The sequence below is a fragment of the Notolabrus celidotus genome, chromosome 24 (assembly GCF_009762535.1).
Source record: "Notolabrus celidotus isolate fNotCel1 chromosome 24, fNotCel1.pri, whole genome shotgun sequence".
In the NCBI taxonomy this organism is placed as follows: domain Eukaryota; kingdom Metazoa; phylum Chordata; class Actinopteri; order Labriformes; family Labridae; genus Notolabrus; species Notolabrus celidotus.
Window position 1 is genome coordinate 636,392 of NC_048295.1, and position 23,025 is coordinate 659,416.

The window sequence follows — 23,025 nt, forward strand, 5'->3', positions numbered from 1 at the left end:
CCTCCCTATTAACTGCAGTGGAAAAATGATGCTGCATTTCCCGCCTGTTGAAGCAGCTTGCTAAGAAAACACCCCTCCTCCTCCTCCTCCTCCTCCTCCTCCTCTGAAGAGAAAAGGTTGATTTATGAAGTCTTAAACACGAGGAGAAGAATCAGGCTGTGGAGCTGTCTGGCACGACGCAGGCTCATTCTCACCATGGGGAGAAAAACATTAACAAACTTAAATCAGGGTTGCATCAGGAGGTGAATGTTTTATGCCGTCTGTGTTCTCCTTGTGTACTCTTTGGCAAAGCCCTCAAGCTCCAAAAAAGACTTTGTGAACAAGGTGTATCAACTTTCTTCAGTCTGATTACGAGTCTTAGAGGAGAACATTTAGCTATTTATGACTCCTGCTTCAAATATACGCTCAGATCACATCTCTGTTTTCACGGGCTATGAAATAATAGTGTTCGCTCTCTGCTGAAGCTGCGTCTGTGCCAGTGATGGGAGGAGGAGGAGGAGGAGGAGGGGAGGGTGTGGGGGTTAAAAATTGAGACACAAACACAGCGAGCAGCCGGCCTTTCCACACAGAGCTGCTTTGTTCTCTGCCTTTTTGCTTTCTGCCTTTGAAACAGCGAGCAGAGACGAACTCCCCTCCAGGAGAACGTGTTTTCTCTGCTCCACCTCCACGGGATACCATCCGAAAAGACAAATAAGAAAAGTTTCTCCTCAAGGTTTTCAAAAGAAATGTTCAAAACACACAGCTGACCTTTTTGTTGTGTGCCAGATCAAAGATGGCTGCCCCTCAGGTTCAGGTGTTCCTCATGGAGGTTTAACAGCCCCCCTGCTGGAGCTTTACTGCCCCTCAAACTGCAGGTTTGGCAGCTAAGGGACATTTTCAAATCTCAGAGCTGTGTTCAATTAATATCTGCAGTCATCATGTAAAACACAGATGAGTGAACAACAAACACAAGTTCTGCTTTAAAGCTGCAGTTAGTGTCCAGGCTGTTTGCAGCTTGTAGTAAGGTCTAAACCTGAGTCCTGTACCCCCTCCTTAAGGGTCTAAATGAAGCTGGAGGTGAGCGTTCACATGTGAGGGATCTAAACGTAGACCTGCTGCCATATCTCAGAGATAAACACCTTTCATTCAGTGTCATGACAGATCGAACGGCTTCACTCCAAAGTGTCTGAATGCATCGGCGTGTTTTCGGTGGTTCTCATCAGAATACGGCGCCCGTCCGTCCGTCCGTCCGTCAGCAGCAGCAGCAGCCACCTGCTGGATGACACCTGGACCGTCCCGGCATACGTTAAGTGCTGCGATTCCTCAGAGAGGGAGGACTGGGTGAAGAGGAGGAGGAGAGGGCAGAGCGATGGGAGGTTTTAATGAGGACCTCCATCCTCAAAACCTCCAGAGAGAGGAGACCTGGAGGACCCAGGAGCAGGGAGGTGGTGGAGCTGACCTCCCTCAGCTGCTGCTGGGATCCATGACTCCCTGAAACCCTGACACCCCTCCAGCTCACTCCTCCTCCTCCTCCTCCTCCTCCAGGTCCAGATTTAAGCATTTAACTTTATGCATTGATCGACTATAGAGCTGAACTTCCTGTTGAGTTATATGAAAATGTTTTAATGGAAACTTAGGAGACAGAAACTCAAAGAAAGGATCTGCAGCCGTTACAGCCTGATCCCCTGCAGCTGAAGGGACCCACTTTTTATTTTACCTTAAAGAGTAACACTCTGAAACTGCCCTCCATCCTAAACTCCTGGAGCTCACAGGACCTCTTCCTGTGAGCTCCAGGACATGAAACTAAGAAATACTTCCTCCTCCAGGTGTGTGTGTGTGTGTGTGTGTGTGTGTGTTTTAAAGCTCTCTGTGTTGTTTTGAAGCATGATGAGCCGTTAATATCACTCGGTCCCTCAGACAGATGGCATGTTGTTGGAAAGCAGATGTTATTTTGCACGGGAACATTTGATGAATATGCATGCTGCATTAGTTCACGACACCGAAGGCCTCGCCGATGATTGGCCGCCTCTCTCCTCCTCCGCAGCGACCCCGAGCCGAGCGTTTGATGGCTTTATAATCTTGATGATGTCTTCAGTGTTGTTCAGAGAAGGTGAAGCGGAGGGTCCAGAGTTCCAGCCTTCAGTGGACTGTAGATATGTAGTTTAAGGTGGAGCATGGAGCACATTGACTCTTTGTTGTGAGCATCTTGTGCACAGGAGTGTTGGTCTTCCTCTGTCCCGGGTCGTGTCTGCTAATGTTCTTATATGAAAGAGCTGAAGAATGTGTAATTCTGTGAGTGATGCATGCTGGCCCTGCCCCTGAACGATCTCACCTTCATGCATAAACCCTGTTATTGAAGACCAAGTGGACTGCAGCTGCAGGACGTCTCTTCACAGTCCTCATGGTAGTAATGAACCGCGTCCCGTCCTCTGAGAGCTTCAGGGTGAAAATAATCACCTGTCCTCTTCATGCATGAAGACAGTCATCAGGGAGAGGAGAGAGTCCACTGTGAGTGCTGCATGTCTTGTTAAAGGAGCATACTGCTGTTTTTTGTCCTTCAAGGCTTCTTCCTCTCGGCGCTGCTGACCTCAGTTTCTGGGGATGAGGATTATTTCAGGGGTTGGTAGTTAATATTAAGCAGCGGCGCTGACACAGAGGCCCCGGCGCTCGCTGTCGGCAGGGAGGTGGCCCTATTGAAATGAGAGGAGACACACCTTAATAATGCATTCGTCCCTCAGGGGCCACCCAGGCAAAGACATGTCTGCTTCTGGACCTGCAAGGTGATTTCAATAGAAGAAAATCAGAATGTTTAACGGACACTTTCACTTTATTCTGAAACTGCGGTTTCATGGAGGGTCTTATTTTACCGACAGTCAAATCTGCCTGAGTGTCAAAGTTATCTATCAGCTGTTGTCCTGTCTGTAACTCCTCTGTTGTCCTGTCTGTAACTCCTCTGTCGTCCTGTCTGTAACTCCTCTGTTGGCCTGTCTGTAACTCCTCTGTTGGCCTGTCTGTAACTCCTCTGTTGTCCTGTCTGTAACTCCTCTGTTGTCCTGTCTGTAACTCCTCTGTTGTCCTGTCTGTAACTCCTCTGTTGTCCTGTCTGTAACTCCTCTGTTGTCCTGTCTGTAACTCCTCTGTTGTCCTGTCTGTAACTCCTCTGTTGTCCTGTCTGTAACTCCTCTGTTGTCCTGTCTGTAACTCCTCTGTTGTCCTGTCTGTAACTCCTCTGTTGTCCTGTCTGTAACTCCTCTGTTGTCCTGTCTGTAACTCCTCTGTTGTCCTCTCTGTAACTCCTCTGTTGTCCTGTCTGTAACTCCTCTGTTGTCCTGTCTGTAACTCCTCTGTTGTCCTGTCTGTAACTCCTCTGTTGTCCTGTCTGTAACTCCTCTGTTGTCCTGTCTGTAACTCCTCTGTTGTCCTGTCTGTAACTCCTCTGTTGTCCTGTCTGTAACTCCTCTGTTGTCCTGTCTGTAACTCCTCTGTTGTCCTGTCTGTAACTCCTCTGTTGTCCTGTCTGTAACTCCTCTGTTGTCCTGTCTGTAACTCCTCTGTTGTCCTGTCTGTAACTCCTCTGTTGTCCTGTCTGTAACTCCTCTGTTGTCCTGTCTGTATCTCCTCTGTTGTCCTGTCTGTAACTCCTCTGTTGTCCTGTCTGTAACTCCTCTGTTGTCCTGTCTGTAACTCCTCTGTTGTCCTGTCTGTATCTCCTCTGTTGTCCTGTCTGTAACTCCTCTGTTGTCCTGTCTGTAACTCCTCTGTTGTCCTGTCTGTACCTCCTCTGTTGTCCTGTCTGTAACTCCTCTGTCCTATCTGTAACTCCTCTGTTGTCCTGTCTGTACCTCCTCTGTTGTCCTGTCTGTAACTCCTCTGTCCTATCTGTAACTCCTCTGTTGTCCTGTCTGTACCTCCTCTGTTGTCCTGCCTGCAACTCTGCTTGCTCTCAGCGGACTCATATTCAGCCTGTGTTTCTGATGTGGGATCATCAGCAGGCGGACACAAATAGAGACAGACAGACTCGTCAACTGCCAGTTGGACCAGAAGCTTCTGAAATTGATTCATAAATTAGTGTCTGTCTTGCGGCGCGAGGAGTTGGAGGCTGAGCTCCGGAGGGGACTTTTATATATTAGTCTAATAGAAATGAATGAGACATCAGTGACGATCCATCATCTGCTGTGACACCGGGGAGCTGCAGGAGGGGATGCAGCGTTGTTGGACTGTCACGTGTGTGATAATCACGCAGTAATGCAGAGACGGTGTCATCGGGAGGCGGGGGGGTCGGATCAGAGTCTCCTTCACATCGCAGTGCGCCTGATCCCATTGTTAGAGATGTTATTGAGCTGCAGGCGTCCACTTTAGAACAACTACTGAAGTGATAGGTGGTGCCACTGATGGCCTCCACTGAATGAGAAACCACAGAAGAAGAGTCTGTTTCATTGTGTGCAAAGAAAAGGAAGTGGAGCTGAAAACATCCTGTGGTTTAAACCTTAATAAGAAAGTTGTTCACTTGTTCTCCACCGTGAAGTCAGATGCTCGGGGAGACCCTGACCCTGACCCTGACCCTGACCCTGACTCTGACCCTCACACTATCCAGCATGTTACTACAACTATCTACTTCCTGTTTCCCTGCCTCTGCTCAGCCAATCAACCACAAGCATGCAGGATTAAATTTGAGTCCTCCACCTTCACAGGTCGACTCTGCTTCAGTCCTCCTCCTCCTCTTTGCACCATCAGGTCAGATGTGAAGGAGCTTCCTCTCTGCAGCAGGAGGCTGCGTTCAGACCTTTAGGAAAGCTCGTCTCTCATAAAGAGCCTCTTGAACTTGAAGCCCCCCGAGAGGTGATGGAGAACACTCCACTCTCTGTTACACACATTCCTCTAAACAAAGCAGACTGGACCTTTACCGCCCTGCAGGGACGCTAGGTCACAAAACTGCTGCGTGTCTCTCAGCTGAGCCGCCTCACACGTCCGTGAATGTTGTATTTGAGTTGTTTATTCCTCTTAATAAGATGCTGAAATATATAAATACCAGGTCTGTGGTGCGACTCTGAAGTCAACAGATACAAAGCATGGTCCACTTGCTCTCTGCTGTCACACTGATGGATCTCTGTCTCTGATTTCTCCCTGCACAGGTCACCAGAGTTTGCAGCACGATGAGAGGACTTCACAGACGCCTGCAGGAGGAGCCGTGTTGACTGGATGTCTCAGGTAACAGCAGATCTCCAGTCCTTTGGGTTTATGAGGGCGCACAAATACTGAGACATGAAATCTGACTGTACGTGCTGGACAGGAAAGCATTTAGTCTAGTTAGACCTTCAACTAATGATCTGGTGTTGATGATTTGGACCCTGACTGAGGGGGACTTTGTTCCAAACAGCGTTAAGTTTAGACAAGTCTTTAACTTGATGTTTTTAAAAAGCCTCCTCCTCTTCGTCTGTCCCTCGTTAAGTCTCCTCTCTGAGGTTTGCTTACATCACATTTCAGTGCTTAATTCTGTTCTTCTAAAACAAACACAAACACATTCATAATCTGTGTTTTAATCAGTGCTCATACTTTCATCCCTCTGTTATCTCCATCAATAACTGAAGGAGCTGTTAATGCTCAATCTCCACCTCTTGTTTCGGGGCCTGGTTAGATTTCACAGCCCGGGGCGGTTTTCTCTCCCACTTCACATCTCTGAGAGAATAAGGAATTCCAGTGGCAAAAGCAATCACAAACTCCAGATCAAACGTATCCTCGGCTGAATTCCCTGACAGACTAAAATCATTTGTTCCTCTCGCTGAGCGCCGAGCGCCGCGGCGTCCCCGGAACCTCTCGCTCCTCTCGGCTGCTTTGTTTTATGTGGTTTCAGCAGCTGCGTCCTCGGGGCCGCTCTGTCAGAGCTAATATTAAAGTACACTCTGGCTAACGGCTCTACACACGTCTCGCCTCTTCCCCTCCTGTTAGCGTCCTTTTTCATCAGCCGAGCGAGTGGGAATTTACATTATGTCAAGCCCGCTCTTGCCGGGGAGGTAAGACGAGGTCAGGGGAAGTTATTTCAAAGCTGCCTTGAAAGAGAGGTCGTACGACGTCTCAGCCTCGGTCTGACTTTCAACAGGAAAGGATTGAGGAAAGTGCGCTGTCGGCAAAGGGTGCAGGAACGTGGCTTCAAAGAGGAAAGTTCTGTTGTTGAATTATTGAAGAAATCAGGAAACAAGGAAGTGGAGACGAGTGATGAGATTTACTCAACAGACTCGTGGTTTACCTGATGAGGGCCGGCGTGATTCAGAGCAGGAGTTTATTTACTGTCAGCTGGAGAAGGATCCACTTATCTCTGTTTGCTGTCCTGTCACAAGGAAAACTGCATCCTCTGTGAGAGGCTGAGATGTGGTCGATGTTAAGCTGCAGTTAAGAAGTGTATTCATGATTCTGAATGAAAGAATGATTAGGGATGCACCGATCCCATCCTGGTCTTGATTTAACAATCTCTATTCCTTAATGTGAGGATGAAACATGTTTGGGCAGCTTCAGGCTTACTGTGCCTGGGTTCCAAGTGCTACTTCCCAAAACATGATTCTATCCTCACATTAAGGAATAGAGATTGTTAAATCAAGACCAGGATCGGATCGGCTAGTATCCATATCAGGACCTAAAAAGAAGGATCAGTGCATCCCTAAAAATAATCGTTTGGTCTACAAACATCAAACTGTGAAAAAGGCGTTTCATATTTTCTGAAGACAGAAGAGATTTCATGGTGAATCATTAATTATTCATCTACAGTCGTCTTTGTTGAACTTCTGTGATGGTGAGGATTATTCCCCAGACTTTAGCACATAGTTTTTATTTTGACCCGGATGATGAAGGCTCTGTGATCTCTCCTTTCCTCTCTCCTAAAGACCTTCAGTGGGTCAGCCTTCACCACAGGAGCATGAACCAGAAACACATGACAACATGACTCTGAAAGGACCACACTAACAGTGTTAGTTATAAAAATCAATGTCAATATTGTATTTCATAAAAATGTACAAATGATATTTACACATCACCAGCAGGACACACTGGAGCAACAATGTACAAAAGAAAGAGTCTGATTCTGTCCTTGATGCAGGAGCAACGAGCATCTCCTCAACGAGCATCTCCTCAACGCACAAGTTCATGATCCAGACGCTGATGTTTGTGATGCCACAGAGAGGTCACAGGAAACCCTGATGATGATGATGATGATGATGAAGGTGAAAGGGAATGAGCAGCTGAGCGGAGAGTAAAAAGTGGTTTACAGTGTGGAACAAGTCGGTGCTGATGATACATTCCAAACATGTGTAGGATCATCACCTGGGTGATTTTCACCTCTGACACCAGGCGTGTTTTAGGCACTTAGTAAACTCTTCTCTCACTGCAGACAGGATTCTGTTGTTCTCTTACTAAGGCAACACAACACAAATATGGCTTTTCAAAGATGTCACAAGTCGCCATGTTAAATAATAATTCAGGAATCAGACTGTACATTAAAATCAGAGACACACACGCTGCAGAGGTTTAACGGCGTTCAGTCACATTCATCTGGAGCTGCTTGAATGTTTGTCGGGCGTAAAGAGAGAAGAGGAAGAAGTCCGTCCGGACGCCGCCTGGCTAAGACATCAGGTTGAGGAACTTGCTCTCCTCTGACAGAGCAGTCAGCAGCGAGCTCATGTCACCGATCGCCATGTTCCCCGTCCCCGCCGGCACAGACGGCAACGTGACCGAGTTCCTGGGCGTCGTCAGACGGGAGGAGCTCTGGGACACGCTCTGGAGCAGACCTGGACTCAGGGTTCCAGACATGAGGCTGGACTGATCCCCATCATCCAGTATGCTATCAAAGTCTATCTGCGCCTGCTCCAGCGCTGCTCCATCACAGTCCACAGTCCTGGACTCGTGGTCGTCGCCTGAACTGGAAGACGTGGCGTTGTTGTTCTCAAAGGGAGGGACGTTCAAGTTCCCGTTGGACTCAAACACTTGGATCTGTCCTGTGTAGTACACGGCGTTGTCATCAGGGTCGCCGCTGCATTGAAGTCCTAAAACTCTCCTGCTGGGTCCTTCAGGAGAAGCATCAAGGTTTGCATTACTACAGTTCCTTGTTTGCTGCGTCACCTTCGGTCCTGGAAGGGGCCTGATGAGCGGTTTTGGTTCTGATGGTGGTCTGGGCTGGAGGTGGCTCTGATTGGAGGCTAACATACAGTTCTGCTGATCTGAAACCATGATGGATCCTCCACAGTCCTCCGTTTTAACCTGCACAGGCTGAAACTCAGGAAAGTGCATGTCAGCGGTGTCCATGTCATCGGGCTCCTGTTTGCACGTGACCCCTGCGGTGTCGTTACAGCCTTGATAAGACCTGTTCCCGTTCTTATCATAGGGACCTGCGTGGAACCTGTACTGGCAGCTCTGGTTGGAGCTGAGACTGGTGTGGAAAGATCCAAAGTTCTGGTTTTGCTGGAGGACAGCTAGGTTTCCTCTGAAACACTGACGGGTAGCGTCCATGGACCCTGACTGACTATAAACTTTGGTCTTACTGTCTTTTGGTGAAGAGGGGAACATCTGTCGGTGCTGTCCCGGACTGAAGCCGGAGGCGGGCGCAGCTTGATCCGTCCTCCTCTGATAGCACGGATGCTGATGGAGATTAGAGCTTCCCTGGACCTCCCTTTGACTGGCTGACCATGTGTTGTCTGTGTCTCTGAGCTCAGGCAGCATCAGGTCTTCCTCAGGGATGTCACCTGTCATCATCTCCATCGTGAAGTTCTCTGAAATGCTGGGGGGTCTCAGGCTGTAGGCGTGGCGATGTGGACTAAGATCTGAGTGCAGGCGTTGTTGTTGCTGGGTTAAATGGAGACCTGCAGCTGGAGGTGGGCGCGGCTGCATGCTCGCCGCTCCACTCAGTGCGCCCACACTGTTGTAGCGTTGCATTTGTGCGTGGCTGAGATAATCAGTGGCTCCTCGTCTCACGGGGTCACTGGCTCGGCGGGGGATGTTGGTCGGGACCTCGTGGGGCATCAGGCTCTGTGCGATGTAGTTGCTGTAATGCCTGGAAGTGAGACCTTTATTGGAGGATTCCTGGGAGTCCACGTACAGGGATGTGCGGGTCTTTTGACACATTTGGTCCATGTATGGAAGAGGTGTAGGCGGGGCGCCTCCAGTGGCGGCAGCATATTGGGCCTTGAGGCGATAGTGCTGCGCCGGGGTCAGGCTGAGGGGGCTGGGGAAGCCTCCTCCTCTGCACCCTCCTGCTCCCCCACTGGATCCTCCACACTGGCTGGCCTGACTGGAGCGCCGGGACATGTCCGCAGAGATGGGGTCGTAGGAGTCTGCAGAACTTATGTTGCTGGGGCGGTTGGTACTGAACTGTGAGGCCTGGCTCGAGCGCCGACTCGAGTAGCAAGGGGAGATGCCTGAGGAGCGGCGGCTCAGTGTATAAACGGAGCTCAGGGTGCTCGAGGTGCTGTCTCTGCGCTCTGAAAGGTTCTCCAACAGGGTCATTTTGGTAGAGCTCAGATCACCCAGACTGGAACCAGGGAAGAACCCCGGACAACCGGTCTTACTTGGATTCTCCAGGAGGGACCCTGTGGATGAAGACACAGGAATATTAGACACTTCATCTCTTTGCACACTTGAGATGAACCCAGACTACATAGAGAGACCTCCCCTCCCCTCCCCTCCCCGCTCACCGCTTGCTGGTATGGGTGGGAGCTTGGTGCCGACAGCCGGGGATGTTGGGATACTGGCCCATCGACACGAGTCCCTCACGGTCTTCAGCTTCTCCTTCTTCAGGTGCTCCAGGCGCTGGCTGGTGCCAAACTGCTTTCGAAAGTGGAGACCCAACACCTCCATCCCGCCGCTGGAATGGTCGCAGCCCAAGGACTCGATGAAAGGCAGGTCGTCCAAGTTGCTGAGGTCCCCCAGGCTCCCCCCGCTGTGTGCCGCCATTTCTACTCCACTGTCATTGTTGGTGGCACTGCCAAGTGGTGATGGTTCGCTGCTACATGATGACTGACCGCCAGGGCTGGACTGATACATCTACAAGGAAGGATGGACGGATGAGAGGAGAGAGAGAGAGCATGAGAGGAGCAGAGAGAACGCTTTGTCCTAAAGAGATGTTTCTCTTTGCAGAACAAAAGTAGAACAGTGGTTAACATGAGAGAACACTGAATCACTGACTCTTTTATCCTCCCTCGGCTTAATTGTAAATAATGAGTGTTTTTTTTGGGGATGGGGTGAAGAGGTGGGGGTGCACCGCAGATTACAGACTGTCTTAGTCTGTCTGTGAATTAGAAATGTGCAGGATGAAAGGCAGCTTGAGACCGAGCCAGGCCAATAATACCAAGATGTTTCTTTCTCCCAGAATCTGAGCTCTGATGTCGGAGGCTGTTTGAACATTTAGGTGAGCAAGACGCCGTTTGACAGAATCCATTATCAGGGAGCAGAACTTGAGAGTCAACATGTGATATAGGGTTCAGTATAACCCCTGTTACTCCCTTCATACAACAATAACAGTTCCATGTATCCGTCCTGTCAGACACTAATTTATTCACCACCATAAAGCTGTCTCCATCACAGCGTGGTGTTTGCACAGAGCGCCCCAGCTAATTCCCAGTGTTTGAATATTAATCCTGGAGTGGCTTTTATCACGCTCAGCCTCTCTGACGTGTGTGTGTAGGTTCAACATGCACACATGATGAGTGTGTTACGGTGAAACAATCCTCCTGCAGGCGGCAATGAAATGAGGAGTTCATTCAGTGAGCGATAACGGACGGTTTGGAATGCAGGAGTTGATTCTCAGTGAGTCTACTTCACTTCATCTCTTCAGGAGTTCAAACTGAAGCTCTGTAGGAAGTTGAAGAAGATGGTGAAGGATGGAGTAACATGATGTAAGGTGGATTAAAGATCTACAGGTGAGCTCACCTTAGTAAGGTCTGTCCAAAAGGAAAGTCAGAAAGCGGAGAGAGTAAAAACAGCGAGGAGAAGAAGTTAGGAAAAGAGGAGTTGTTAGTTTGCAGATGTTTGCTGTGTCTCAGAGGAAACCTGATCTTACCACAGAGTTTTCTGTCTTGATGGATTTGACGTGCAGGTATTCGTCCACGCCTCGGGGGGAGCTGTTGTCTGATATCTTGTCCTCCCTCTGGATCTTCTCTCTGTTCCCCACCTCGTTCTCTCCGTTCTCCCTGGGCGCCGGCGGCCTCGGCAGCACGTCGTTGCGTTGTTTCTTGGTGACGTGGGCCTCCGGGCCGTGGACCGTCTTCACGTGCTTCCTCAGAGAGCTGGGATCCGTGTAGCGCTTTGTGCATCCGGGGATCTTACAGACGTAAGGTTTCTATGGAGACCAAGAGACATCCAGATCACAGAATCACTGTATCAGATACTTATATTCATAGTTTGATAAGAAGCAAAATGTGGATTTACGTCCTCCTGAAACTCTTTAAACACACAGTCCTAGTTTTTCTAGCAGCTGTACGTGTGTGTTTGTAGTTTGTGTACCTTACAGGCTGTCACTGTGTGTGTGTGTGTGTGTGAGAGAGAGAGTGTGTGTGTGTGTGTGTTTCATTGACGGTGTTTTCCCCCCTGATGCATGAGCAGTGAGTTTCTGAAACGCTGCCAGGTTTCATTTTCTATTCATCGTCTGCAGGTGGTCCCACTCAGCCGGGGTGGGAAGGGAGGAGGTGTGTGTGTGTGTGTGTGTGCATGCATGTGTGTGTGTGTGTGTGTAGTTAGTCTTTCTGCATTGTGGGTCGTCGTGCTCATTATGTCTACACCTTGTTATTTACTCACAAACGTCTGGAGCACTGAACACAAACAGACGGTCACTTCCACCTGAGACGGGACGGGAACTTTCCCTCTGTGCAGAGTGTGTGTGTGTGTGTGTGTGTGTGTGTGTGTACCTCATTGGAGTGAGTCCGGTTCTGGTGCTTGGCTCGGTCTGAGGCGTTTGAGAAGGCCTTGTTGCACCCCTCGTGCTCGCAGACGTACGGTTTCTCCCCGGTGTGTGAGCGCAGGTGTGTCTTTAGATTCTCCAGACGGGAGTACGCCTTGGAGCAGCCCTCAAACTGCAGAGAGGGAGACACAGAGACACATGTTAACTTTACAACATTAAACATGTTCATGTTTCAGTGATCTGACATGAAGGCCCTCCACAGACTTTAATATGTGATGTTTTTATTTCATTTCCAACTTTAAACATCCGCCACAGAGAGGGATCTGTTGGTATTTCTGTACTATCCTTACTTGATACTTGAGAGAAGTAAAAGGTGTGGATTAACTGACTCTGCTGTTAATCTGTTGATCATGTTTGTCCTTTAAGGGTTAGAGACTCTGCAGGACCTCAACCTGATGTTTAAATGTTATGAACAACAGAAATTAAACGGACGCAGTGAGATTATCCTCCTTCTTTAGTGTGCAGCGAGTAAAACAGCTGCTGTCTCTGCTGTGTGTGTGTGTGTGTGTGTGTTGTGTTTTACCCAGACGCTATCTTGTGTGTGCAGAAACGTGTGCGGTTGTCTGTGTTTAGAGAGTGTGAGCTCGCCGCCCTCGGGGGGCCTGCGGGGGCGCCGGGGCCATCCGTTACCCACCGTGCACTTGTGTGGTTTCTCCCCCGTGTGTCGGCGCATGTGAACCACCAGCATGTACTGAGCTTTGAAGGGCTTCTGCTCCCGAGAACACTCCTCCCAGCGGCACACAAACTCCTTCTTCTCTCCGTGGATGTGGTCATTATTGATGTGCTGTGGGACACACACACACACACACACACAGAGGAACAGAGGAATGAGAGGGTTTCTGGAGAGAGTTGTCCACTAAGAGGCTCTCATGTTGTTCTCGGCAGGGTGTTTCAGTAGAGATCCATCTTATCAGTGCGAGTCTCTGAGGACGTCCGCAGCAGAGGAAAGTGTTACAGCTGCACTAATTAGCCGCGCCGGATTCTTCATAACACCCCCAATGAAAGTGGAGAGTGAAATCAAGTGTTCACGGTGATATCAGAGAGGTGGATGATGCTTTGTAAATATTTATCCTTGGCGGCACTAAAGGAATGAGTTTATAGAAATGTGCTCTTCATTTGTGGAGAACAAAAACAGTCATGACTCATTGTTTTACAGGAATCACATCAAAGCGTCCGACTGATGATGATGATGATGATGATGATGAAACCCTGAAGTCTTAAACGCCACACATAGCAGCTTTAAAGCCTGTAAACAGACACAGAGGTGGAGCCCCCAAGTCCCTCACTAATCCCCTCCGCCTGCTCCCCCCCCGCCCCGTTCTCTCTGTGCTTCACTGGACGGGAGGAATGTTTAAGACCCTTTTACCAAGACTCTGCTTGTTGGGATGTGAAAACACAATCTGATGATGGTGTGGAGGCACTCAGAACATCAGAACATCAGAACATGAGTCTGAGAGGAGAGAGGCCGTGTCAGAGTTTGGTGTTTTAGTTTGAAGAAGTAATCCTGATGACAGACGAGCTGCTGAATCAACGTCAGCTAGAGGAGCTTCTACCTAAGATCCCTCTCTCACTTCAGCTCCTCTCTTTATTCAGGATCCATGTGTCCTCTCTCTACCTTTAATAAATGACCTCTATGATCCTGAGCGGTACGTTACGGCGTGCAGGTCGTTACCTTTGTTTACCTCACGCCTGAATTTGTTTCTTGCATATCTAAAATCTCTCCAGATTACAGGATGTATCAGGACAGGCCTTTCTTTCTGTGCACTTCCTCTTCACACACACACACACACACTCACATGGACCAGCTGCTCTTGCGTGTCGTACTCCTTGCTGCAGCCCTCCCAGTGACAGTTCGTCTCGTACACAGCCTCCGGCTCCTGCTTACACTCGTCCCGGTCCCCGTCGTCCTTCAGGTCCAACAGGCTGACGTGATGATTCTGTAAACAAACAAACACATTTACAATCTTCTGTTTCACCAGCTTCTTATTGATTCCACTGTGACCCACATACACTCTCCTCTTTCTCCAAACACATGTGGAAGAGTTTAGTGACGAGTCCTAATCAGCTGTTTGACCTGACGTGAACACAGAGACAGTAAATTACAGATTAAAGTCCGGCACGCTTCACTGAAGTTAAAGAGGTTGGAATCACATTTGTTTTGACAACCTACAACCACAAACGCACACACGTGACTGTTTACAGCTCACGGCTCTCCCCTTTAATCAGACCAGGTCCGAGTCAGGGAACTTTTTAACACAATCAAACGTTCCTGCTCAGATTCTCAAAAGGTTAGAGTCCAGATTTTATCCTCTGGAAGCACAAAACTCCACAGCTCTGATCATAAACCGGATCCTGCAGACAGAACAAGTCTCAGCTGGAAAAAGGCAGATCATATTCACACCCTGCTGAATGATTTAATTAAAGGAAGTCCTCCTGATGGTTCTACTTTAAAACACAGACTTACTCAAACCGTCCAGGTTTCAGAAACATTTTATAATCTCCTAAAATATTTAAAACCAGGTTGAAATGTTTCTGAAATGTGCTAAAATGTCCTCCCTGTAAAGACACTGACTTTACAATGATTGCTTTAATTTAATTGTATTATTGCAGAGAGAAAACCATCCTAATAATCCCAGGAATAATCTGAACTTTAAAATGTCCTGACCTTTAAAGAGAGCCGTCTCTCTGCAGAGTTAAAAATGTTTAAATATCTTTATTATTAAAAACATGTTCACAGTGAAACACGGCCCGCTTCACCTCCTCTTACATTTCATATTTAATTCTAATCTTTTAAAAAGTCCTGCTTTAATAAAACATCCTAATCGTCCTCACACTCTCGGTCTTAATCTCAAATCGTCTCCAGGAAGACACCTGGAAGAGAAACTGACAGTTTGTCCCGTACGGCCTCCTGTGTGCTTCCCCTAACGCAAACACACTCACACACACTCACACACACACACACACACACAGTCACAACGTGCTGACTGCAGCATGTTTGTCTCTGCCCCACGCAGCACGCTATCTTCATCAATTCTGGTGGCCCCAAGACGACTGCGCGCTCCGCCGTCCCCATGCATCAAACCCAAACCTGCCTCGCTATCGGAGAGGAGCCGCAAATTTGTCAAAAGAGAGAAAAAGGCTCCTCAGATGACAATAAAGCCCGGCCAATATTTCATGAAAATGAAGTGCTCTGGCACAGTTTACAGTGGCCGGGGAGTGTGTAGGTGTGTAGGTGTGTAGGTGTGTGTAGGGGAGGATGCAAAGCTCTTATCATGTGGACTCTTTCTTTATCTGAGGTGTCTTGAACAGACGGGTCACTGAGGGTCCCCGGGGCTGAGAGAGGAGCCGTCAGTGTCACGACACACAGAGGGGAATAATCATTATTTAAAATGTCACTTTTTAAAAATGAGCAGAGTTTAAAAACTGCTTTTAGAAACATCTTCACTTCCAAAGATCGCCCTGACGTCTGAAATCATCTCTTAGGAATGACTTTAGGAAACATCCTGACCTTCCTGAAGAGCTCTCTGACCTTCAACCTTTTAAAAACACTCTCTTTATTTCTCTGTTTGCAGAAACATATAGTTTCTAAATGCATCCTGTCTGTAGAATATACGTTATATACAGTTTTTACTTTCCTCTCATGCCACAAAGTCCTCAGACTTTCAAAGATGGCGGTTCAGTGACTTCTTGTGCAGTCAGATCAAATCTGAATCACTGCTGATAGTTTATATTTTTATATGTTGATTAATAAACATGTTAAAACAGACATTTACTTATAAATAAATATTAAACACAGAACCACTCAAATCCAATCTATAGTATTTAATATTTTCTTACCGGTGAGCAGGGAGACAGCGGCCTCAGTCCCTCTGCTTCTGTCTTGACCTTTGACCTCTTAGTGATCATGGGGTCGACCGTGCTGCTGACTGCCGAGTCCCCGCCGTGGTTCTGAGGACGGGCACAGAGGAGGCTGATTATCAGAGAGCTCGAACACGTCTTCAGTGATTTCATTACGTCAACATGTAAGATAGGAACACTCGTCTTTCCTCCCCGCGCCCTCGTTGCCTGTTGACCTACATTTGTAATTTCAGGCTGAGTCACAGAAAAGCAGAGAGTAGAAACCACGTTAGGACGGTGTGGGAGGAGAGAAATGATGTGTTTCCCATCTGAAGCGTCTCTCCCGCTGAGAGTGTACCTCCGAGGAGACGCTGATCCCACACCGCAAAACCAAAACACAGAGACGCAAACAAAGTCCACTCCGGGACACGAGCTGTTTCAAATCTAACATGTTTGTTCAGAAGAAATACCTGAAGGGTCACTCCTCAGATCAAACCTACAGAGCAGGAGTGACTGAAAGTTCATCTACCTTTCCCTGAGATGTTGATTCATTTCTTTATCTTTATTATAATGATTCTTTTCTCTCTTCATCAAAGTGAAATGATTCCCCTCCTCCTCCTTTTCTGCACACAGAATCATCTCCAGACCCGAGTGTGTTCGTACCTTGGACGTCAGGTCGCTGTTGTGGATGGAGGTGGGCAGGGAGGAGAGGCCGAGGCCCGGCTGGCGACTGGAGAAGGAGGGCGGAGCCTGAATGAGAGGAGGGGTGTGGCCAAAGGCGCTGAGGCCCCGCTGCTGGGAGAGGAGATGCTGGTAGGCCATTGGGTTGATGGGGTGAGGGAAGGGGAAGGACGGGCTGCAGGGAAGACATCCAGATATCAACCAGTTATTCTGATGTAGATTATTAATACATGGATTCATGAACAAGAGGGACGCTGAGGAAACAGGAAGGAAGTGAGGAAGAGGAAAAGGTTATATAGAGGGAAATGAATAAGGAGATAGGAAGCAAAATGATGAGGTCAAGAAGAGATGAGGGAGAGGACAAATAAAGGAAGTGGGGATGTAAAGATGGAGGACATAGGAAACAGAGAGGGAGGGGTAAAGAAGGTAAGGAAACTTCAGGAGGATGTAGGACACAGAGAGAGAGGGGTAAAGAAGGTTTGGGGAGGTAAGGAAACTTCAGGAGGATGTAGGACACAGAGAGAGAGGGGTAAAGAAGGTAAGGAAACTTCAGGAGGATGTAGGACACAGAGAGAGAGGGGTAAAGAAGGTAAGGAAACTTCAGGAGGATGTAGGACACAGAGAGACAGGGGTAAAGAAGGTAAGGAAACTTCAGGAGGATGTAGGACACAGAGAGAGAGGGGTAAAGAAGGTAAGGAAACTTCAGGAGGACGTAGGACACAGAGAGAGAGGGGTAAAGAAGGTAAGGAAACTTCAGGAGGATGTAGGACACAGAGAGAGAGGGGTAAAGAAGGTAAGGAAACTTCAGGAGGATGTAGGACACAGAGAGAGAGGGGTAAAGAAGGTAAGGAAACTTCAGGAGGATGTAGGACACAGAGAGAGAGGGGTAAAGAAGGTAAGGAAACTTCAGGAGGACGTAGGACACAGAGAGAGAGGGGTAAAGAAGGTAAGGAAACTTCAGGAGGACGTAGGACACAGAGAGAGAGGGGTAAAGAAGGTAAGGAAACTTCAGGAGGATGTAGGACACAGAGAGAGAGGGGTAAAGAAGGTAAGGAAACTTCAGGAGGATGTAGGACACAGAGAGAGAGGGGTAAAGAAGGTAAGGAAACTTCAGGAGGACGTAGGACACAGAGAGAGAGGGGTAAAGAAGGTAAGGAAACTTCAGGAGGATGTAGGACACAGAGAGAGAGGGGTAAAGAAGGTAAGGAAACTTCAGGAGGATGTAGGACACAGAGAGAGAGGGGTAAAGAAGGTAAGGAAACTTCAGGAGGATGTAGGACACAGAGAGAGAGGGGTAAAGAAGGTAAGGAAACTTCAGGAGGATGTAGGAAACAAAGAAGCATGTAGGAAAAGAGAAGGAAGCAAAGAAGGCTAGATGAAGTAGAGTATCTAAAGTCCACGTGGTGACTTACCTGAGCCCTCCCACCGACAGGTGACCGTACGAGCTGCTGGCCGCCGAGCTGGACCTCGAGTTGTTGATGTAAGCAACCAGTGAGTTCGGCGAGGTGCGGATCATCGTCTGCAGGTCGATGCTGGCGTCTGACAGAGGAGAGATGGACAGAGCTCGCTTCCTGCTCAGGCGGGGCGTCAGTCTGGGGCTGGAGAACCTGGACACTGTGGGTGCACAGGTGAGTCAGTGTCTGCACTTCATTACCCAAGTCAACAAACACACTTTCCCCTCCATCCTGTAGTGAACTATCTGATGTGTTTGAAGTCCTCTGCAGCTTCTCCGCTCCTCCTGTCAGAGCCGGTGCACACAGCGCTCCACAGATACCTGCTGTTAATGTGACAGACGTGATAAATGCTGCACATCCTTCTCTCTGACTCGTAATCCCATCAAATCTGATCCAAAGACATCCTCCGCTCCTCCTGTGAGACTCTAACTACTCTCAGTCCAAAACCCAATCACTCCTGAAATCACAGCGTCACTCCTCACAGCGGCTCCTGTTATTTCAGGAGGAGGAGGTGAGGCTGCGAGTAGGTGTGATGGATGCTGTCGCGTCCTCACTGTGACACTCAAACCTCTGCAGACACAGAGCGGCTCTGTCAATGAGTGCACAGCTTACAGGGAGCCGGCAGAGGACTATCAGAAGTCTTCTCTGCTCTCCTGCAGCTAGTTGAAGTGTGTCAGGAGGGACATGGGTCACAAAGACTGGACCATAAAGATCCCTTTCCTTTCCTTTCTCAGGGGACATTAAAGAGTCCACCTCACACCTGTCCTTCATCAACAGTCTCCTTACTTGACCCCCTTCAGACCAGGACCATGTCCCGGTTTGTTGTTGGTTTTCATGTCTCTGTTCTCCAGTTTTCGTCGGGTCTGAGAGTGAGAGGAGAGGAGTCGCTGCCCACATGTGGCGACCTCATTAACATTCAGACATGACTAATCAATCTCTGCACAATAATTCCCTGTAATGACTTCAGATAAACATCGCACAGTCTGGGTCGTACTTCACGATGTTAAATGAGGGCAATTTACTGAGAATTGATTTCAACTGAGAGGAAATGTATGCAGAGCGATTCCATCGATCTGGACGGGGACGTGAGGTTCCAACTCTTTGTTGAACAGGAAGCTCAGAGGTGTTTTCTTCCTCGTGCATGAGCTTTAAAAAAGAAACCTGATTTAATTAGAGCTCCATGTGACGTCTTGAACATGTAGTTCAGACAGAGAGGAGCGGTCTCACGCTGCAGGCTCTGTGGTGTTTATTCTTATTGATAACAGATCGTGAGAGGCTCCCTGACTGATGCTGCTTCCTCCGCTCTCAGCGCCGTCCTTAATGACTAAAAGAGCTCAAAGGTTGTTTCTAAGTGTGTACAAATCACAAGCATATGTTATCTGTTTAGAAATGGGTGCTTTGAGACTAAAGGGGGGGCAGGTAGGGGGGGGGGTCTTCATCCTGGGATATGAGGAGTTTGAATGATGAGGTAAAAACCTGGAGAGGAGACACATCAACGCCGGCTCCTCGAGGGACGTCCCGGTGCGTGCGGCTTTATGAGCAGGGACGTTTGTGTTTGGGGGGGCTGGACTTCATGAAGAGGTCCCCTCAGGTTGATGGGGTGGGGGGGCACCAGAGGAGGAGGGAGAGGGGGCAGGTGTAGAGGATCAGGTGTGTGTTTTTGTTACAGCAGGTCGGTACAGCCGTATTCATCTCTGTTACTTCCCCTCACCTCTGGGGAGATGTGTTTATTAATGCGCCGCTTCCCCTGATAAATGGACCAATGGAAAAGCCCCGCTCGTCTAGCTCCCCCTCCCCTCCCGCCTCCATCGTGATTTATATCAGCAGCCGCCACAAGAAGAGTGAGTGTGTGTGTGTGTGTGTGTGTGTGTGTGTGTGTGTGTGTGTGTGTGTGTGTGTGTGAGGCTCGCTCCATGACTGTAACTGAACCGTTTGGAACCAGGAGGTTGTGGGTTCAAGCGACGCCGAGGCTTCTGGGAAACGTTTGGGAGTAGAGGAAGAGAAATGCTGTCTCTTTCTGCCACTCTTGGGAAAGGTGCTTAAAGTTGAACCGTGTTATTTCTCACTTCCTGCTTTCAGGACTAATAGAGTCACATTTAAAGAAAGATCTGCGGTAGATTAATTCATGCAGACGCAGTGTTTATACTTTGAATCCTTGCTGATGGAGAGCGAGCTGCACAGAGTGTTAGAGTTAAAGCATCATGGTGGAGAAGCTGTAACTCTTCTTCTGTGGATGTGAGGAGGAGGAGGAGGAGAAATGTGTTCTCAGTTTGTCTGACATCCTGAAATAACCAAACACACTCCTCTTGGCAGGTGGAGTGATTTTTCTTCTCACAGTTTCTCTGAATAACTTAACAATGACATTTTGGCGAGACGGAGCCTGAGCGTGCTTTCCGTATGTTTTGGCCTCAGCGTCTGCTCAGTGTTCGGGGCGGCCGGAGTCTAAGTTATGACAGCTTTAGTGCGGCCGGCTGGACGGCTTCACGCTGCTGGCAGCCTGCCGGCCGCTCTCAGCGCTGAAGTCTGGCCTCCGACACCACAACACAGCAGCTCATTCACAAGGCTGCAGGGGGAGAGTTTAACCCAGACCGACCGCCTGCACAGACACCGAGGAAGAGACGTACTCCCTCCTAACCCTCCTTCTTCACTGAAGGAGCCTCACATGGACTGAGATAGTCTGCTAAAGTCTCTCAGTTACAGAGACACAGACTTCAGAGAAGTGTCCTGAACCCCGTCACACACAGACCGGTTTACTGTACACTGAAACAGGAAGTGATCGTCTGCTGAGGAGCAGAGGTGGAGGAGGTGTGTATCATCACACACACGCTCTCTGGAGTCCATCATCAGGACTTCCCCTCCGCCATCCGTCTCCTCGCAGACAGGCCTCCCCTTTTAAGGTGCAGAGCGAGCCGCCGGATCAAAGTGAGAATATACCTGCTGTGACCTAACACGCCGGCGATGGCGTCCATGTGAGATGTCACGGCGGCACAATAAGTCCTCCATGTTTATGGAAAAGTGCTGGCTCAGGATCAGCAGGGAGACATACCGAGCAGCACAGGGCCTGGACCTGAAGGCCCGTCGGCCGTTTGAAGTACTTTGACATGAAAAATGTATACAAGCCTTTTTTTATTTATACGCTCTCCTGTGATCTTTGTTTCATCATCCACCTGAGCGCCACGGCCTGACAGGAATACCATCCAGCTTCATCAGAGCGGCTCGGTGGACTGAGGAGACCGTCCTGTGACTGAGGGACAGAGGTGGACTCAGAGTCTGTCTCACTGTAACAATCCTCAGAGAGAGGTCAGGTGTGAACGGACCTTTTATTTAATCTCATGCAGACGAAAGGGCAAAGTATTCATACAGATGCTCACCTCAACACTGAATCTAAAGCTGAGACCACCTCCCAGATGTCTCCACCCCCTCCTGATCTGTTAATATGTAGACCGGTCTCTGTGTTTGTGTGCTGTATAGTGGATCTCAGAGTCTGGACTACTCTGTGTTGTTTAAAGGAGCTCATGTGACTCACCGTCGATAGGCGTGATGTAGTCTGACAGGTGGGCCCCAGCGCTGGCCCCGGCCCCCTGCATGAGCAGCTCGCTGTAGGGGCTCCGGTGGCTGGCCATCAGGTGGTAGTACTCTGCTGGACTTGCCCCAGGAGGAGGAGGAGGAAGCCCGAACAGACCCCGCTCCTTTAAGTGCTCGTGGGTCACTGTGAAGGGGGAGGGGGGACAGGGAGAGACAGGGGAGGGTGAGAAAAAGGGTGAATTCCTTGTGTGTCCCGCCTCACGCTGAGGAGATCTTTGAATGGACTGAGGGGCCGGCGGGGCGGGTGGGGCGGGGTCGATGATGTGCAGCGGCCCGTGTAGGTGCTCCCCACCCCCAGCGCCTCCCTCAGACCCGGTCCACTGTTCCAGGAAAACAGTCTGACACCTTTCAGAGTCCGTCCCTCTAAGACCCGCCAGCTTTAACGGACTCTGATGAAATATTAGTAAAGAGTGTCAGAGCCAATCACAGCCCTGTATGAACCGGTTCCTCCTGGATCTGCTCCTCAGTGATCCTTCAGACTCCATCACGGCTCTGGACCTAAGACAGAGCAGACGCCCTGCTCGGCCTGACTTCATGGCTGAAGTAGCTTCCTCTACAGGATCACATTTCAACCTCAGAAACTCCAGAGTGCTGAGGAGAGGAGGAGATGAAGACCAGAGACTTTCTCTTCATCAAATGAAAGTCTTTGTGAGCAGAGAGAGAGACCAGAGACTATCAAAGCTGCATCTGAGGACAGGATGCTGTCCTAACTTACATGTCAGATGTCTGAGGGAAGAGGAAGGTCACCTGGAACACATCAAATCCTCCCGAACTCAAGGCCTCGACTCTCAACCGGCTATTTGCATTCTGTACTCTCTCCTCTGTCTTGGCTCTATCTCGGGCAGATCTCAGGTGCGGCTGCTTATATTCCCGTTTAAAGCCCGACCACATTACGACTGACAGACTGTAAAAGAAGATTTATGCTCCCCCCCCCGCCGCCCTGCTCCAATCTGTTATTGTAATTCAGTGCTGAGGAAAGAGTTGTCATCGCGTCCTGCTACATTTCTCTGGGCTGGAGAAGTATTTGCCGGGATGAGGTTTTTCTTTAATCAACCTCCACAGATTTCTCTCTCAGAGCACCTGGGAGCACAGGTCAAGGTCTCCCTGCTGAAGGAACCATTCATGTTTAAGTGTTTGTGTGCTGCAGCCTGAGATCACTTCATTCTGCTCCCAGCTGAGCATCAGAGCATCCTGCTTCTGTTAGCCGTCTGCAGTCAGCACACACATGGACTCAGGCCGATACATGAGAGGGATTCATGAAGAACAGAAGGAGGGATACATCATGAGAGAGAGAGGTCAGCTTATTCTATCCTTCTTAGTTATTCCTCCTGTGACCCATCAGAGGAAACTCTCTCTCAGGTGGAGAGACAAAAACATCAGAAAGAAGTAACACACGTTATCTCCAGACTTTAATCACAGGACCTAAAAACGATGGAAGGAAACAAAGAGAGGGTGAGGACGAGAGCCAGGACCAGGGCCAGGACCAGGGCCAGGACGAGGGACAGGACGAGGGACAGGACGAGGGACAGGACGAGGGACAGGATGAGGGACAGG

General features: G+C 49.1%; 2 protein-coding genes across 2 annotated transcripts in view; one reads left to right on the top strand and one right to left on the bottom strand.

The window, feature by feature from the left end:
• Positions 1–23,025, top strand: part of LOC117808222 (CLIP-associating protein 1-A-like) — a 148,010-nt gene that overhangs the window by 37,365 nt on the left and 87,620 nt on the right. Inside the window, exons 45-47 of the mRNA XM_034677828.1 lie at positions 5,112–5,187; positions 16,385–16,564; positions 17,865–18,060. Coding sequence (XP_034533719.1) covers positions 5,112–5,174 — 63 coding nt within the window. The 3' untranslated portion in view covers positions 5,175–5,187; positions 16,385–16,564; positions 17,865–18,060. The remainder of the gene's footprint in view (positions 1–5,111; positions 5,188–16,384; positions 16,565–17,864; positions 18,061–23,025) is intronic.
• The window catches only part of LOC117808232 (zinc finger protein GLI2-like), a 46,760-nt gene continuing 30,680 nt past the window's right edge, over positions 6,946–23,025 (bottom strand). Inside the window, exons 5-14 of the mRNA XM_034677845.1 lie at positions 21,413–21,595; positions 17,845–18,046; positions 16,415–16,607; positions 15,752–15,862; positions 13,711–13,851; positions 12,549–12,698; positions 11,862–12,026; positions 11,018–11,296; positions 9,654–10,002; positions 6,946–9,548 (exon numbers count right to left, since the gene is read on the bottom strand). Coding sequence (XP_034533736.1) covers positions 7,588–9,548; positions 9,654–10,002; positions 11,018–11,296; positions 11,862–12,026; positions 12,549–12,698; positions 13,711–13,851; positions 15,752–15,862; positions 16,415–16,607; positions 17,845–18,046; positions 21,413–21,595 — 3,734 coding nt within the window. The 3' untranslated portion in view covers positions 6,946–7,587. The remainder of the gene's footprint in view (positions 9,549–9,653; positions 10,003–11,017; positions 11,297–11,861; positions 12,027–12,548; positions 12,699–13,710; positions 13,852–15,751; positions 15,863–16,414; positions 16,608–17,844; positions 18,047–21,412; positions 21,596–23,025) is intronic.